The sequence below is a fragment of the Rhipicephalus sanguineus genome, chromosome 11 (assembly GCF_013339695.2).
Source record: "Rhipicephalus sanguineus isolate Rsan-2018 chromosome 11, BIME_Rsan_1.4, whole genome shotgun sequence".
Lineage (NCBI taxonomy): Eukaryota > Metazoa > Arthropoda > Arachnida > Ixodida > Ixodidae > Rhipicephalus > Rhipicephalus sanguineus.
Window position 1 is genome coordinate 81,524,342 of NC_051186.1, and position 16,814 is coordinate 81,541,155.

Genomic DNA, 16,814 nt, shown 5'->3' on the forward strand with positions numbered 1-16,814 from the left:
AGGGCGTGATCGCGATCGCTGGCGCACGTGCTATCTCGGCAGCCATCAGCGGGCTTCTCGTATACCCTTCTACGTGCTGCGCTCTCAATGCGAAGAGGCTGTGCAGAAAGAGCATCTCTCCCTGGATTGGCCGTATTCTGTTACACCAGCGTTTTGCAGAGTTACGCGAGGCAGGATCCAAATGAGGTAGCTGCCAGCCTCACTTCGTACAATTTGTTGCTATCGCATTCATGCTTCGCCCTTGTGGTGAAACTGTGACTTTTTTACAGCGAAAGCTGTTATGAGATCACAACAAACGCCGTTTTTGGCACCAAAGTTGTCCGCTTCCGCCGGTGTCCGTAACCACTATCGCGCGAAATACGAAAAAAAAAAAATTAGAAAAAATATCAAAGGTAGAACGAGGTGCAACCTGGGCCCTATGCGTGGGAGCCCAGTATTCTACCACAGAGCCATGCTGGTTTTTTTCTTCTTTATTCACAAAGCCATGCCGCTGCTTGAAATTCCTTTGCAAAAATGACCCTACACAGGCTTCATGTCGGGAAGGAACCACATTAACATAGCATGGTAGAAGACTAAAGTAACAACCAGGCGTCACACAACGCGAATTCTGTAACCAGGCGTCACACAGTGCGAAGTGCAAAACGAGTGCGAAACGAGTGCAAAACGAGTCGAATGCTCCCAACCCATTACAAAGGGCTCTGCCATACTTCTTCATCGTCATGAGGCACAGCACCACAAAGAGCACATAATTCCTTACAGTTGTGTTTAGCGGGTACCACGGTTCTCCGCAGAATGACAAAAAATGGCATAGTGGCTGCTTCTCTACTTCACAAAAATTATGATGATTTTAGCGTAGTGGGTTCCTCGCAAGTGCAGTTCTATTGGTTACCAAGGAAGCCCATAAGCGCATGATCCATTTCCTCGGGGTCTCAATAAAGTTCATTTCCTCTCACGCTCTCTCTTTCTCACGTTAAGGTATGTTATATAATGTGGTGGTAGAGTGAAATAACGACTGGGTGTCACACAATACGAATTACCTAACTAGTGGGTCGTTTAAAGCTTCCAAGCAATTACAAAGGACTCGGCCATAATTATTCTTCGTCGTCAGCCGTCGCATCAAGAAACTGCACATAATGCCTTACAAATGTGTAGCTGGTACCTTGCTTCTCCACAGAATGACGAATAATGGCGTAGTGGGTGCTTCCCAACCTCACAAAAATTATGATTTATGGTGTAGTCGGTACCTTGCTAGTGTAGTTGCATTAGTAGCCCCAAGAGAGTTAAGAACGGGCTCTAGAAATGCGGTTCTTCCAGCTTTCACTGTGACTGTGCTGTGCTTTCCGCACAGGCCTGGCGTTCTTTCTTTTTTCTGGATATGTTGACAATTTTCTAACACTTTTAACAAACCAGAATGATTTGACGAACCACGCAGTGGTAAAATGAGTCATAATGACGTCACAAATTTTGACGATCTGCGACGTCATGATGACAACACATGATGGCATTCTCGAGTAGTAATCTCTGAACTAGTGGCATAAATCATGGGGTGCCGGGCAGTCCTGAATGTCCTTACTTTCACGCTTGGGGGGAGGGGGCAGAGAGGACACACTCCTTGGAAGTGTCCCCCCTTGAGATTTAGCTTTCGAACATCATATTTGAACTCTAGAATGTCAAGCCCTTCCAAAGGCCAAAAATGAAGTACAAAAGTGAAAGCAGCTGTCCGTTTCTTCCATTTCAGAAGGCACTGTAGAGCAAAGAGCTTTCTAAAATGTTACAGGTTTCTTCTGATGTGCTGCAAGCCTTTATTATGGTTGGCTTTAAAAGTGCGAAGTAAATAAAGATTTCGCGATTACTTAGCGTTATTTATGTCGGTGCTATGGTGGAAGCCATTGCACCAAAAAAGACACAGTGCTGCATCTGTGCGTCTTTGTTTGTGTCCTGCATTTTTTGCGCTGTTTTCTTTTTCCCAAGTATGAACCAACTCACCGAAGCATCTGTTTGAGCTTAATCCGATTGCTGGACTATGATTGTGTTCTTAAAAAAAAGAAAATCAGGAGCCCGTCCTCTGTCAGTGAAATGGGGCAAGCGAAGCTTGGTGCGGGCGTGCCCAACCTATCGCTTCCCTTTCTTATTCTTGCTTTCGCATTGAGCAATGCTCCTTCCAAGCGTAAGCGTTCAGTTATATTAGAGGCAGCGGTCGTTCGAAAATAATGCTTACGGACTGAATCGGCATGGTGTCTTTCGTGTTTTTACCAGTGTCCGTCAGCCTGTAGAATGTTCCAACAAGTGGCCCATCACGCGATCATAGAAATGCAGGTTAGGAATTCAATTTTCTCGAAGTCGGAATTTTCCAGAGATGGGTAATTCCTGATACCGACCTTACGCGTTGTCCAGCAGATCACTTTTAGTCCGCCCACACGAAATATTTCAGTGAGGCGCATATAGCAAGTGTACTGCTTTGCAAATGGTTTTTTTTTTTTTTTGCGTTCCCGGTAGAACGCTTATGCTTCAGATCACATTGGGCAAGCATGGGCGCGTGGCCTAGTGGCCACGTCACTCGCTTTCTGACTGGGGGGACCCGGGTTCAAACCCCGGAAAGCGGAGCTCCGTGGGCTTTTCGTTGCACTGGGTAGCGTGAACAGGAATTGTCATCGTCACGAACCGGTATGCGCTCACCTCGTCCTCTTCAACTTCTGCTTCACTCCCACTTAACGTGCGCCGATTTGTCCAGCATGGAATGCCAAAACTACGATGGGCGACTCTGTTACCCGACTAAAAATCGCATATCAACTAGTCACGCGGCTAAAAATCACGTAACAAAGTCACGTGACTAAAATTACGGAACGCCATGTAATAACTAGTCACGTGACTAAAAATCGCGTAACATGTAGTCATGCGTCTAAAATTACGTAACATCACATAATAACTACTCACGTGACAAAAATCACGTAATACTCACATGACTGAAGATCACGTGACATCACGTAACTAGTCACATGGCTATAATCGTGCAACATCACGTAACTACTCGCGTGACTCTATGAAAATCATGCAACATTGCGTAATAGCTAATCACGTAACATGTTCCCGCCAAAAACAATGTAACACCTAGTCACGTGACCAAAATCACATCATGTAATAGTCGTGACAGGTAGTCACGTGACATAGCCATACGTAAAATCCCGAGCAAGCGCTGCCTTCCTGTTTTTGGGAGTTTTGAAGTATGGGCCTATGATCGAGCAAGTGCCCCCCCCTTCTTCCCTCCCCCGTTTTCGCTGTTTTTATTTGCCCGACGAGGACAAATAAAAATATTTAATGAATGCATATGCAATAAAGCGTTTGAGTAGAAGTACGGGTGTGCATTGTTTGTTCTTAGCAGCTGTTCTGCTACCACATTGATCCGCGACCGAGCAAGGGCCCCCCCTCCAAATCTTCCCAGATTATCCTTCGCTCGAGGGGAGGCACTTGCTCTCGATTTTACGGTTCTCAGTACTACTAGCAAATACTTAGCATCTCTAGCAAAAGCTTGGCATTACTAGCAAAACTTAGGTAGGTCGAACACTAGCTCCGCTGATGGTTCCAGCCTTGCGCCACTAGGGCAAGCTGCGCACTTTTTTTTCTTTTATTTATTATTTCTTTGGTGTGCGCCAGCTGTGGGTGAGGAGGGCTTTTCAGAACACCAGTTTCACAGGTCAGTCAATACAAGCTTCATGTGAAGAAGTCACCAGTGAACATGAACATGCTTTACAAGGAAGCCTCCAGGGGCAGATCGTGGGAGTCTATTCCTAACAGGTGTGCGGGAAGGGGGATGGAGTTGAAGTTAAAGAAAACCTATATCTTAATTACGCATTATAACAAAAGAGTTCTAGCATTTCCACTTAATGATTTAACCCAAATGACATATTAAAAAGAACACAAGGTCCTTTCGAGTTACAGTTAGAAACTAAACTTCACCAAAGTACATTTCAACTATTGGCTGCACATTGTGTTGATTTGAAGGGGTCATAGTGCTAGACAACAAGGACAAGGAAGACGTGTCGTCTAGCGCTATGACCACTTCGAATGTATCAAAGCAAGTAGCCCAAAAAGCCGTACACATTTTACTTCAGTGCCGAGGCCCATGCTAAACGTGGCCAATCAGAGACGGAGGAATGGTTGCCACGGCTACATCGGCGCGCCATGTCGTCTGCTTCTCCCGTGAGACGCGTCAAGCTGTTTGCTTTTTACTCTGTGGTTTTCACGATATAAGTGTGAATGTTGTCCATGTTGTTGCCAGGCATGGTTCCAGCAATCAGTGAGCAGTTTGCCACGGCAGATTTGCAATTCGTGACGCAAGAAGTCTGCGGAGACGACTGATAACCCGGCTGACACGCGCACGCGTAAAATCTCGTCATCTCACACTCAATCATTGAGTGTGCAAGATTAATTTGCGTCACGTGATTACCTCACCGGTGAAGCTTACCGTGCACCTTGGACAGCTCTCGCGCGGGCAGCGCCAGCCAACACTTTACGGTACTGAACGCAGGCACACCATTACAGCAGGCTCGCTGCTAGCGTGAGCGGGCCTTGAAATGTTGTCGAACTTTTTTTCTAATACCCTTTCATGGACAGCCTCGACGAGACCGCTCCTACAGCTGTGCTCAGGCATTCTTCCTCGTGTGATCTTCATCCGCTTCCATTGATTTTCCTTCATTTTATAATTTCCACGCCTCCATTCACCTGTGTTTTTACCAGGTTTCATTGTCTTTTGCCTGATACGGTTGCGTGTAACAAAAATGCAGCTGGTATGCTGTTTGCGCAACAGACTTGCTCTTTCTTCAGATCAAAAGCCTGCTGGACAAGAAGAAAGCCGAGCTGGAAAGGCAACACGAAGAAGTGCGTAAAAGCTTGGAGGAAGAAAAGAGCCAGGTGAGCCCCTTATTTACTGGTATTGAATCGGGACAATTTATAACTAAGGTGCACGTTGGACGTGAGTTCACAGCCTGTGTCAAGTAATTCACTGCGGGTGCAAGCATGCAAGGCTTGCATTGCAATGTTCGAAATGATGGTCACATGGGCTTGCCTTCAAAGGTTGAATTGGTGAAGCTTGGCTGGTCACCAAAAGGGCCGGGACGTTTCTTCATATAGCCTTTGGCAGATAAGCACCGCATTGCTTTTTCATGTTTGTGAGAGGTGCAAGTTTTGAGGTAATTGCAATATTCTTGCGTCTGACTAATACAATTGACTAGTTATCTTTTTTAATTGTTCATTTACAGCGCAATTGTTCATGGCAAAATTGAAATACATTATTTATTTAAAGCTTTCCGCGTGTGAAGTCATATCACCGCAGCAGAAATCATGAGACTTGCTAGCTCCGCCTTTCAGTTTTTCGGAAGCATGTGTTAGCCAGTTCGCGATGATCAATTGGTCATATATGTATCATGAAATTCTTGGGATTTCTTCTAATGATACAACATGATGCGACACTAATTACGCGGTTGAAGCTGAAGCAAATAGTTAAGATTTCAATCTGGAATTTTTTTTTAATAAGCCAAGAGGATGTTGCACTTCCAACCTGAGAACTCATTGAACAGGAAGCTTATTGAACATTGAGCCCATCACGAAATGGCAGGCGTGAAGCAGCCAACACTGTGGCTTCCACTAACAATATGGCCCACTTGCTTGGCTGCTTCGTCACCGTCTTGTATTGTTCATTACAATATTGAAAGACCACAGCACAGTCGTGGTCTCAACGCCTTTTATTCAGCAGAGCCGCCTGACCAACGCTCAGAACAAAGATGACGCTCACAGTGATGATGATTACATACAGGTGAAGAGAATGATTGAAGCATGTTGTGAATATTGTACTCACAATATATATTAGTGGAGGACACCCGCCATGGGGGTCTAATGGTTATGGTGCTCAACTGCTGACCGGAAGTTCGCGGGATCGAATCCTGGCCACCGCGGCTGCATTTACGATGGAGGCGAAAATGCTAGAGGCCTTTGTACTTAGATTTAGGCATACATTAAAGAACCCCAGGTGGTGGAAATTTCCGGAGCCCTACACTATGGCATCTCTCATAATCATATCGTGGTTTTGAGACGTAAAACCCCAACAATTATTATGGAGTGCAGTCCAGATGTGGCATGTGCACGCGACTTCGGCGCACTGTGCGCTGCTAAACTGGAGCCTCTGTGTCAAGTCGTGTTGTGGAACTGGAGATAGGCTAGGCCACATATATACAAGGCCGCATGTTTATTTTTCTAAAAGCCCGATGTTCCAAATGCATGCCGCACGATGCGCTTTTCTGGTTGCGTGCAGCCTATGCGCGCTGCTTTGAAACGGTTAACACGAGGTGTACATCAAGTGCATGTGGCACAGATTTAAGAATCCGTGCCACATTTACAATTCTGCTTACATTAGGCTATCCGTGTATGCATTTTATTTTCCGTAAAACTTGTTGTTGGCTAGCTTTTACATGCTTCATGGAATAAGAAGACGCATTACACCAAGGAAAAGACAAGCGAAAGGAAAGAGCGTCACTTGCAACTCACTTTATTCTTTGTGTATATTTTGTGTACGTCACACTCATTGCATAGCTAGGCTTCACTCACCCTCCCCCTACCTCCGTCAGCAAATAGGCCACCTACATCTCTCGTAAAGTCGGTTGATGAACCGCCATCTCTATGTACATTTCTTGTTTCTTGTGTGGGGTTTAGTTAGCTGTTTCTCGTCATAGTTGACAACACAAAGGGCAAGTGTGCATTACGGTAATAGCAGCTAAAACACAATTACACAAATCAGCGTTCTCACTGTGAAACTGCTATGCGGACCAGATAATCCGTGTGATCTTCACCCACACTGTGCAGATCATTCAAGTTGGCGTTCATTGAAGCTGGCATACTGCACTAGCCAGTGTTCAGGGTACCATAATAAAACAAAGAAAACATGCTGGAAGATGACTACTCTATTCTGCATGGTAGCTATTGCACCACTGCCTGCGTGAAGAAATCCACAGCTACGCAGGAGATGCCGTCATATATTTCTAATCGTTCTGTGACTCGGTTGCATACCTGCCATTCATTGAGATGGGCCTGATTAACCTCGCTCTTCACAAAATGGCTTTCTGGTTAAAATTCGCCAATGCCCTTTACGTTTATCAAAATTTGCGGTGAGTCTAGCAGAAACCCAAGCACCATTGCACAAGTCCTGAATAGCCAGGTATAACTTTTCTATGTGCAGGCGGCGCACAAGTGCAACCAGGAGTATGAGCGCAAGTGCAGCGAGCTGGACAGCTCCCTCAGCCAGAACCCCAACCTATTTGCCATTGCTGAGCCGAGCGACCTGCGACGCCAGAGCACTGCCCTCTAGCCACCAGCTGGAGATTTCCGCACACCGGTGCCTCAATGGGATTCCCACCCTCTCCTCACCACCAGCCATGGTGACCACTGTTTTAGCACTCAAAGGGTCAGGTGACCAGGTGGGTGAGCCCTCATGACAGCCTCGAGCACAACAAAGCAGCTCAAAAACAGAAGGTATAGTCTCAGTGCGCTGTGTTGCTTTTAGAATGCTTGGAATGTTTGCTTAGGTTTCTTGCTGCTGTAAACAGTTAGGGCAAAAACTCTTTTATTCCGCATAGCCTCACGTGTAAAACGCCCCAAAGCAGCAGCTACGCAGTATTGTACAATCCTGTCACTTGATGTTTTTGTGGGTTTGTAGTGACACACCTTGTGCTCAAGTTGAAATGCGTAATGGAGTGAACATTGAACGTCTGTTCTTTCTGTGGTTAAGGCACGAACGTGCATTTAAATTGGGCGAACTGTGTGACGCTTCACGAAATTATGGATGACTGTTTTGGTTCCCAAACATTAAGCAACCAAATTGAACAATCGGTGGCTGTCGCTTTGCTGCAAAATGTTCCAGGTCTTTGAAAGTTTGTGCTGAGTGTTGCAATGTTTCTATTAAATCACTTTGTAATAATGCTGCTTTAAGAAGCTAAGAAACTGCATTTTCACATTTCCTTGAAGTCATCACATCCTTCAAGTATGATTTCGAATAAACACTCAGAAAAATTTTTAAGAGTTAACGAGTGCTTCATTCTTTGTGATAACTTATATACTAACGAAATTCATTTTTAAGAGGTTGTGATTCTCTGGCCACAAAGCATATGCCTATTGTGAATTATGCTTCTACGTCCTTATGCATTTCAAACAACATACATGGTCAGCATCTTGTGATAGCACAGCAGAAGAAGGAAATAGTTTTTGAACATCATTTGTTGCACAGAGTGTAACGCTCTTTTTAAGTGTTCCCTTGGCATGAGGATATTACAAGACTTATCCTCCTGGGCACCTTCAATATGTCATCGTAACTTGCAACACCAAGCGTTGCAGGATTTCTTCTGACTCATTATCGTTGACATTTCACACCGGAGTGTGCAATGGCGGTCTACGCTAAAATGAATTCCCAAAATGAACGTTCTGTGCTGCATTCCCTTTTTTTTGTCTGGCATGTACTTCTAATTTATTTCATGTATACAATTCACCATATGCAGTAAACCGTGTGCACAGTGCAATGTCACCCCTGCCCAAAATTTTGCTGTGAATGATTTAGCTGATGTGCGCGACATTCGCTGAATTCTGTCATTTATTAGATTGCGAGCCATGCTGTGCAGCTGCTGCTCAGGGGCCATACGTACAAAGAGGTGTGTCAGTACTTAGGACTTGTCCGCCGGTCATCTTTGCCTTTCGCCGGGTCTTCATTCCTTCTTTGCCTTAGCTTAGGTGGCAAAGTTTTGGCACAGGCTCCCGTAACTTCCCTGATTTCACTCGTGTTGTCATGGCCTCAAGTTGGCTGTCTTACAGCTTGGATATTTTAACGACTTGCATGCACATTTACACGTGGCAGCACAGTGTCGACACATTTTGTGTAGAACACATGATGTAAATCTTGACGCCATGTGTTGTACCAGTTACAACAGCAGAAAGATGCACATCGGGCCATCTACCGATAGCGGCTGTGCTTGCTGCATTTATATTGCGCTCTCTCACCATTGTCACAGACATGTACTTTAATTATGTAACATTTACTGACCGAATCATTATTGTGTATCTAATTTCTACATTGAAAACATTGTTATGACAATTGTGAAATTGCTTGATAACGCCGCTTTTATTGTTACTTGTTTCGCATATGTATATTATTCTGCTATATTGGCTTGTTTTTCATTTTCTGTCAGCGTGAAAAGAGAATTTAAAACTAGTGCTTATACATGTACGAAAGCAATGTGTTTTCAGAGAACAAGCAAGGAAAATAACCAATTATACAATCACTGTTCACTTGCGTGGCACATGCTCCCAGTGCTGGCACCCATGACTAGCCATTCCACTTCCTCGGCCACACAAAACCGACCACATAAGCACTCAGCCTTGTCACTTGTCCGGCTGATGTTTGCCCACATGCACAACCTGTACCGCAGTTTCCATGTTGTCTGCACACTTAAATATCTCCAGCTACATGAAAGGGGAGGAGGGTTAATGCAGAGTATTATGCTAGCCAAAAGCAGGGTAACGAAGATGGCACTGTTTCACTGAGCATGCAAGCTCCGCCTTGTATGGCGCTGTGTGAACTTACTTCAGTCGCGGTGCTGACGCTCAAGGCTGCATGCTGTGTCGGGGCACGCAAGCCAACACCATAATAATTTCAGGGTCTAAGTACCAGCTGATATTGCTCGTGCTAATAATTCAACAGGGATATTATACTGTAACTTCAATATAGGAGTCCGCCGCTGCTCACACAAGCCCTGTCAAGGTTAGCGGTTTATGATGTCGCATCAGTCACAGCGTGTTTACGTGCACAGTGACTGGGTCACAAAATTCTTTATGATAACTGCTCCATCATTTGCTGTTCTAGGACACTGTCAAGTTTCACAGTGCATCATCTGGGAATGATGAATTCACAGTATTTCACTCGCGTGAACTTGGGACAGTATTATTCATACTGCTTGCTGCTGCTCATTAACGTAGTAAACCATAAAGACATCGGATTTCGTAACAAAAAATGTGTACCAGTAAGCACATTCAAAAACGATGTTTCAATGGGATGTTTTATCTTTTTTTCTCGGCCTTTAAACTCAAAAAGGCAATAGCCAGCTGCAAAGTAATGGCTCGCTGTTATTACCTTTTAATTGCTTTTATTAGTCATTATGAATGCAGAATCAAAGTGTAACATGCCGTGTCTGTAATTACGTTATCATTCTCGGTTGTTTGTATCTATTTTTAGGTTTGCAGTTACGATAATATTCGCTGCCTTAAACATGAAGTAACATTCGGCATAGAATTAGAATGTCATGTAGCTTTAAAAGGCAAAAGAAAATCAGTGTTGTGCAGTTCCTTAACCTAATTTTGATTTTTTGCCTTTTAAAACATCACAATTTTTTAAATCAAACCACTTGCAGTGCTTTTTCACAGAGATAAAAAGCTCACAGGGTCCCCATGCATTCGCCTCAGACGACTCAAAGAGTGAAAGCCATCGGTGTGGCTATTTTATCGTGCTCTTTATATCACTCCAACTCTGCTTTGCTTTCTTTTTTTAGTCACGCAAATGCCGCATAGAGGACTGGAATGCTTGGGTTGCACGGCTGCAACCATGCTCGAGAGATCACGGGACTTTTTAGTACCTCATATTTGCTTTTTGTTTGAGACCACCTTTCGCGTGAGACATGTGTAACGCTTTTGCCTTAATTTCTTGGGTTTTACGTGCCAAAACCACAATGTGATAGTGAGGCACACCGTAATGGGGCACTACAGATTAATTTAGACCACATTGTGTTCTTTAACATGCTCATAAATCTAAATAGATGAGTCTTCTTGCATTTCACCCGGGCACAAATGCGGCTACCGCAGCTGGGAACGGAACGCTCGCCCTCGAGTTTAACAGCGCGACAGCTTGTCTGCTTAAGCTACCAGGTCGAGTAAAGTTACGAATATGCCAGCATGTGCAAAAAGAAATTTGATATTTCTGCTGTGATAAAATGCACAAGAAAGATGAGATGTGAAACGATGAGGGATTGAGAAATATGAGAATTTAAAAAAAAAAAAAAAAAGCTTGTGATGTAGCAGTTATACCGCTGAAATATTGCGGGTGTGTGTGCGTTGTAATAAAAAAAGTGTGCTTTGGCGTTGATGTGATGTTTTACATAGAAAATTATTTCGAGGGTCTCATTAGATTACAAGATAATGACATAGTTAGCCCAAAGCGTTCTGTGTCTTAAGTGTCATCACGTTTGTCTTGCCTATTCCTTGGTCCAACGTCTATGATCTGAATTTTCAAATGAGAAAAATGGCGCATTTCTGGTTAATATACTGTGCATATAAGTTGTTGTCTATTAAGAGGAGATATGAATAATGAATTTTCTTGCATTGATTTATTTATACACCCACAGAATAGATTGAGTACAAAGGGTGTCTTTTTGTCCCGCAACAATAGTTGTCATCTGGCTTGCTTGCGTTTCCTTTCTTGAAAACTCGGCGCTGGCCACTTTCCTACCAAGAATGCTATGTCACGCCGATAGCGCATACGCCATTCGTGACCAGAAAGTGCCAGGCGAGCGGCGATAATGCAAGGAAAGGAAGGCAAAATAAATGACCATTATTGTTCTGGGACAAAAAGACGCCCGTTTTACTCGATCTATTCTGTGAGTGTACCTTTGAAAGCAAATTTGGGAGTATGGCACACATTACACTTGTTTTACATTCAATAGCAAGTCCCCATTCACCATCGCGCAAAAACCGTTGTGGAATTCCTCGTAGCAATATCACCGTAAAAAATCACTTTGGCATATGAGCTAGAAGTCGTTGCACACAGCAGCAGGTTTACTCAAAGACAGGAAGGAGAGCAAACCACTGTGGCTGGTATTTCGTATGTGAATAAGGACACGTAGTTTAGTTAGGCAGACAACTGCTAGCAATGGAAAGATGTCAACATGTGCAATGAACATGGATTTTTTTGCATGCCTGCAGGTGCACAAAGCTGTTCCAATACACTGAGGGTCGTGCTTTTAATGGGGTGTTTCTTAACACTGCTTCGTTGTTGTCACCTTCGCATAACTGCATATTGTCTCGCACACATAAATTTTGACACTACTGCGTCCTTGAAGACGAGAGACGAAATAGATGCACATGTGTGTTGCACGTTCTTCTGTGTTCTGTTGACGTGCATTTTCGTGCACCCACTCGTTTTGAGACAAGAGGTGACTTGCCCGGAAGAACGGCATTTTAAGCACAGATTTGTTTTCTGTTTTGAGCAGTAAGTATTGTGCTCGTGAGCAATTACAGCTATCGCTGGAATTACATGCGACTTATTGTACATATGCACGCGCTGCTTGATGCACTACTGCCTCGCCTGGTCTTTGGGTGACGTCAAGCTGCATACGCAGCTTTTAGCCTGATGTGATCATCCAGCATGTAGAATGGAATTGATTCGATTTGCTTTTTCTTAGACATCCATAGGGAATTGGCTGCTCTCTGCGGTCGTCACATCCAGAAGCACACCGTCAATCAATTGCTGCTGAAAAAGCTACTGTTAGAATATGGCTGCGTATTTTCCAAAAATTTATTGTATAATTGCACAAAACGGTGTTTGTTAATGCAGGTAGATTATTTGCCTACAATTGTTAGAATTGATAGAAAGCTACACTAGTAAACGAAAGTAAGCAGTGCGGAACGCAGAGAGCCCCAAATGCCGACTATTGATCAGAAGGTTCCACTGAGACGTAAAAGAACTTAGGCACAAATCTTTTCTGTGAATGCCCAGGAATTGGTTTGGCACATGTGCATCTGTGTGCAGAGAATATCTGTTTAAGTGTGATGCATCTTCTTTATCATGCACCCCCACTAATTCAGACATGCCAGTCCTCAGCCATCAGACTCATTCCTTCATTTTAATATCCGTATAAAACTGTGCACTCATTCATCGAGCTTTTGCATGCACTTACAGTTGCAACAGTCGAACAAAAGGTTAAAAATTGATTTTTCTGGCTAACGCCCGTTTGTGCCCAATTAAACTCTGAATAATCCACTAACTAGTGTGCCATAAGCAGAAGCGACCGTAGGTGAAAGGAATTTTATAAACTGGATCAGCACAGAATTCCGTAAACTTATCTATATGTTCTAAATGAAAAACAGCAGATAATAAAGCCGAGGAAGGTATAGGCGATGTTAATTATATCATTTTAAGTGTATTGTAGTAATTGTGAAACTAAAGAAATTAAAGCGGATGAAAAGACAACTTGCCGGGCAGAGACCGAACCTGCAACCTTCGGATCCGAGGGTTGATTCACATCTGTATCACGATTACTACAATACACTTAAAACAGTGTAATTAACATCCCCTACACCTTCCTTGACTTGATTATCTGCTGGTTTTCATTAAGGTTGTGTCAAACAAAGAAGCGGGCCCTCAAAATTTTCTTGCTTCATTCTATATGTTCTAAGAATCACATTCCTGTCATTGTTTTGTCGTGTTCCTGCTCTTTCTTTTCTACATGGCAGCGCATGACTTCCTTAGCTTATTGGCAAGAGTAAAAACGTTGTTCACCCCGTATCTACTTCTTACTTTCTTTAGCCTGTGTTGTGAAAAATGCATATCGCCAATACCTACGACTGTCTTGTTCTTGTTGCTTGCTGCATAGATATTCAGAGTTGATAAAACATGCATTTTTTGAAGCCGTTTATGGCGTCTGGTCATTCGAGGGCGCATGAGTAAATATTTCAACGCCTTGAATATTCAAGACTTACTCAATGTGTTCGAATGATTGCTTGCGGTTACAAATCTTTGAAACTAATATATTGAAGTTCAAGGTAGTTGGTTTGCGTTACGTGTTAAATCACTATGCATGTGGCGTGCCAAAGTTAACATACACTGGCATACCATGATGAAGCTTTTGCGAGCTTTATGTTTAACCTTTATGATTGAAAGAGCCATTCGCTTCAGAAGAGCAGTGCTGAAATTTTGGCTATCACAGCCTATTTTTCCAAACGAAATGCTTAGTTATAGGGGTTTTCAGTGCATCTTCTATGACATTCCTTGCTTCATAGGTGGTGCTGCCTGTGGTGTGCATTTCATTGCACTGTCATCTTTGAGCACAGGGCCTATTGGCTATGCCAGAAGGCATCGCAGTGTTGAAAAGTAGTCGGCTACTCCGGTGTTGCCAACATTCCTTAAATGAGCTTATCAATAAGACTTCACAAAAGCGCTGTTTGCTGTGATGCAATGTTTTGTTATATCAAGTACATACAGAATCTTGGTGTAGTTGTTAATTCATTGAAACGTTCCTTTAGTGTGTAGCGCATGATTAATGCCTCATGTTACTGCGTATATGCATCCCCTAATCAAGTGATGCCCAATTAACCACGTGTTGTGTTTTGTTTTGTGTCCTTGTAATACATTTTAGTTGTTCCTGCCAAGATGCTATGTAAATTTCTGAGCATTGTTTGCATGCACGCAATCTGTTGATTTTTTTTCTGCAGTAGGTCCCTTGTTGATACAGGCTTTATGGTACATGCAAGGCACCTTAGATGACAGAGTGGCTAAAAATAACCAACATGTTTTTATCGGACGCTACACGGGCCTTCCCTTAGCAACATGATGTGGCAGAGCTGGTTCTTGGATGAGCTGGTCCATCTCGATAGCATTGAAAAGGGCGCGAACACATACAGTGACAAAAAATTAAACTAATTTGTTACATTTCTCACTGCATATGCAATGAGAAAAATAATTAATTACTTGTTCCTTTGCATAGTAAGATTACTTTGTTAAATCAGTGTACCACTTTGAATCTGCAGATGAGAAAAATTCAAGGTTGCTGATACGCTCACCAAGCCTCACATAAAGAATGTAAACTTCCAGCATAAAGTTTCTTTAGTTATATTCCTTACATTGTGATTTCCTCAAGAACTGAAGAGATTGCGAGCATATGTGTTGTTACATGAGTTTTCTGTGATGTGAAACCGAATAGCTGTTGTTTCATTATGTTGAAAAGATGCAAAAAATAACTCCACATGTAGAACAGGCTATATGAAAAAAAAAATACCGTCATGCTTCTTTTAGTGGTAGTAACTTTGATAAATGCCAAGCGCATAAGTAAGGCATCAAAAAAATCAACTTAAAGCTGTGACATTTGCACTGATGCCTTCTGGTTGCCAAAGTAATCGTTAGAAAGAAATGACTCGGTTCAAAATGTGCTTTTGTATCAACGTATTTATGACTCGTTAACGTTTGCAATCATGTGGACATTAAGGGAACTACGGTATTTTTAGCAACATTTTTTCTTATGCTAATGCATTTTTCTGTTTAGCCAGTGTTCGGAGCCCACATTACCAAGGGGTTCAGCTGCCCTTGAGTGGTGGATAAGGTCAGCACAGAACCGTGTATAACGCACTGCTACAAATTACCGGCACTGCAGTTTATGCTTCGTGAAAGCACAATTGGCCAAGTATTTCTCACGTCTTGTGCTTTTGTAACATTTTTCACATCTTGTGCATTTGTTTGTGACCGTAAAAGTTGACTTTAAGAAAATTTAATGACATACTTGTTACAGATCGACTCGCAAATTCATAAGTGCTTATAACGCATTTGTGTTTAACGTGAACACAATTCGTGAACACAATTTTTCGAGGCCACGTACTTAGTTTTTGGTAGAGCTGTTTTCTGATATAGTAAATAATGATTGCACATTTGCTCACAATTTTATAAGCTATTTGTGAACATGAAAATGTGCACTCATTGTTCATGCATGTATGTTTAAGTTATTATTGCTTTTTTTTTAAGTGTTCTGCTGGAAAAGTATTTTTCCTGTGCCACACAATGTTTGCTCGAGAAATTTGTGCTACGACTTGTGGCTTTCATGCAGGCACTGGCATTCGAATTCTTTTCATGACATCGCTGTTCCCATACTCACCACAATGAGGTGGGCAACAACATAAGTAGATGGACATAAACACACCTCAAAATTCATGTAAAACCCCTTGTGTTATCGTCCTCCTATTCCATGTGCCGACTGGGGATGCAAGACACATTCAGGCATTCATGGTGACAAAAGTTGTGCTGTATCACCGCTGAAGTACGCTCGGCAAGCACACATATAGAAACCTGCAAGTTCATTTGAAAGTCGTGTACAGGAATGCAGGCAGACAAATGAGTGTCTTTTTTCGCGTGCGTGTGATAAAGATTTCTTTTATTGACAGTCATTCTAGCTGTCTAGAACAAGATAAAGTCAGTCATTTGGGCTGTTATGACTTGTAAAGCCTACGAGTTAATATAAAATCGATAAGCTTGCGTTCTGTGCGTTATCAATTGTTGGTACACCAAGTCACTTGCCAACTTTATCAGTCTTGTTTTCCCAGCATTCTTCATGCATTTTCTCATGTGAAGCACGCGTAAAATAGAAAAAAAAAGGCTTCGATGCAAAAAACGCTGAACAAGTTTCAAGGGCCACTTTAGTAGCAGCTGGACAATGGCTTGCTATGTGCATTTCGAAGCATTTGGGAAAATATTTACTATAAGTCTTTTACAATAGATGCAGGCACATGGTTCACAAAAGTCAGGGGTAAAGAAGATGCAAAAAGGAAGAAGAAAAAGTGGTAAAAGAAAACCCAACATTTTATATTGTCCAATGCACAAGACAAAGCAACTGAAACTGCAGAGATGTAAGGGAGAGTCAGTTGTGCAGCTTAGTTACTTTGGGGCTATGGTTATTGTGCACAGTAAGTTCTCTCACCAAGTGCATAGCTTTTTGTCATAGAAATATGCATATGACAGGAGCGTAGCCATG

The 16,814-nt window shown here is 42.8% G+C and overlaps 1 protein-coding gene across 1 annotated transcript in view; it reads left to right on the forward strand.

Annotated features, from left to right (window-relative positions):
• Window positions 1-16,797, forward strand: part of LOC119373556 (1-phosphatidylinositol 4,5-bisphosphate phosphodiesterase classes I and II) — an 88,873-nt gene extending 72,076 nt beyond the window's left edge. Inside the window, exons 22-23 of the mRNA XM_037643619.2 lie at window positions 4,822-4,908; window positions 7,226-16,797. Of these exons, the coding sequence (XP_037499547.1) occupies window positions 4,822-4,908; window positions 7,226-7,354 (216 nt within the window). The 3' untranslated portion in view covers window positions 7,355-16,797. The remainder of the gene's footprint in view (window positions 1-4,821; window positions 4,909-7,225) is intronic.
• The last annotated feature ends 17 nt before the right edge of the window (window positions 16,798-16,814 follow it).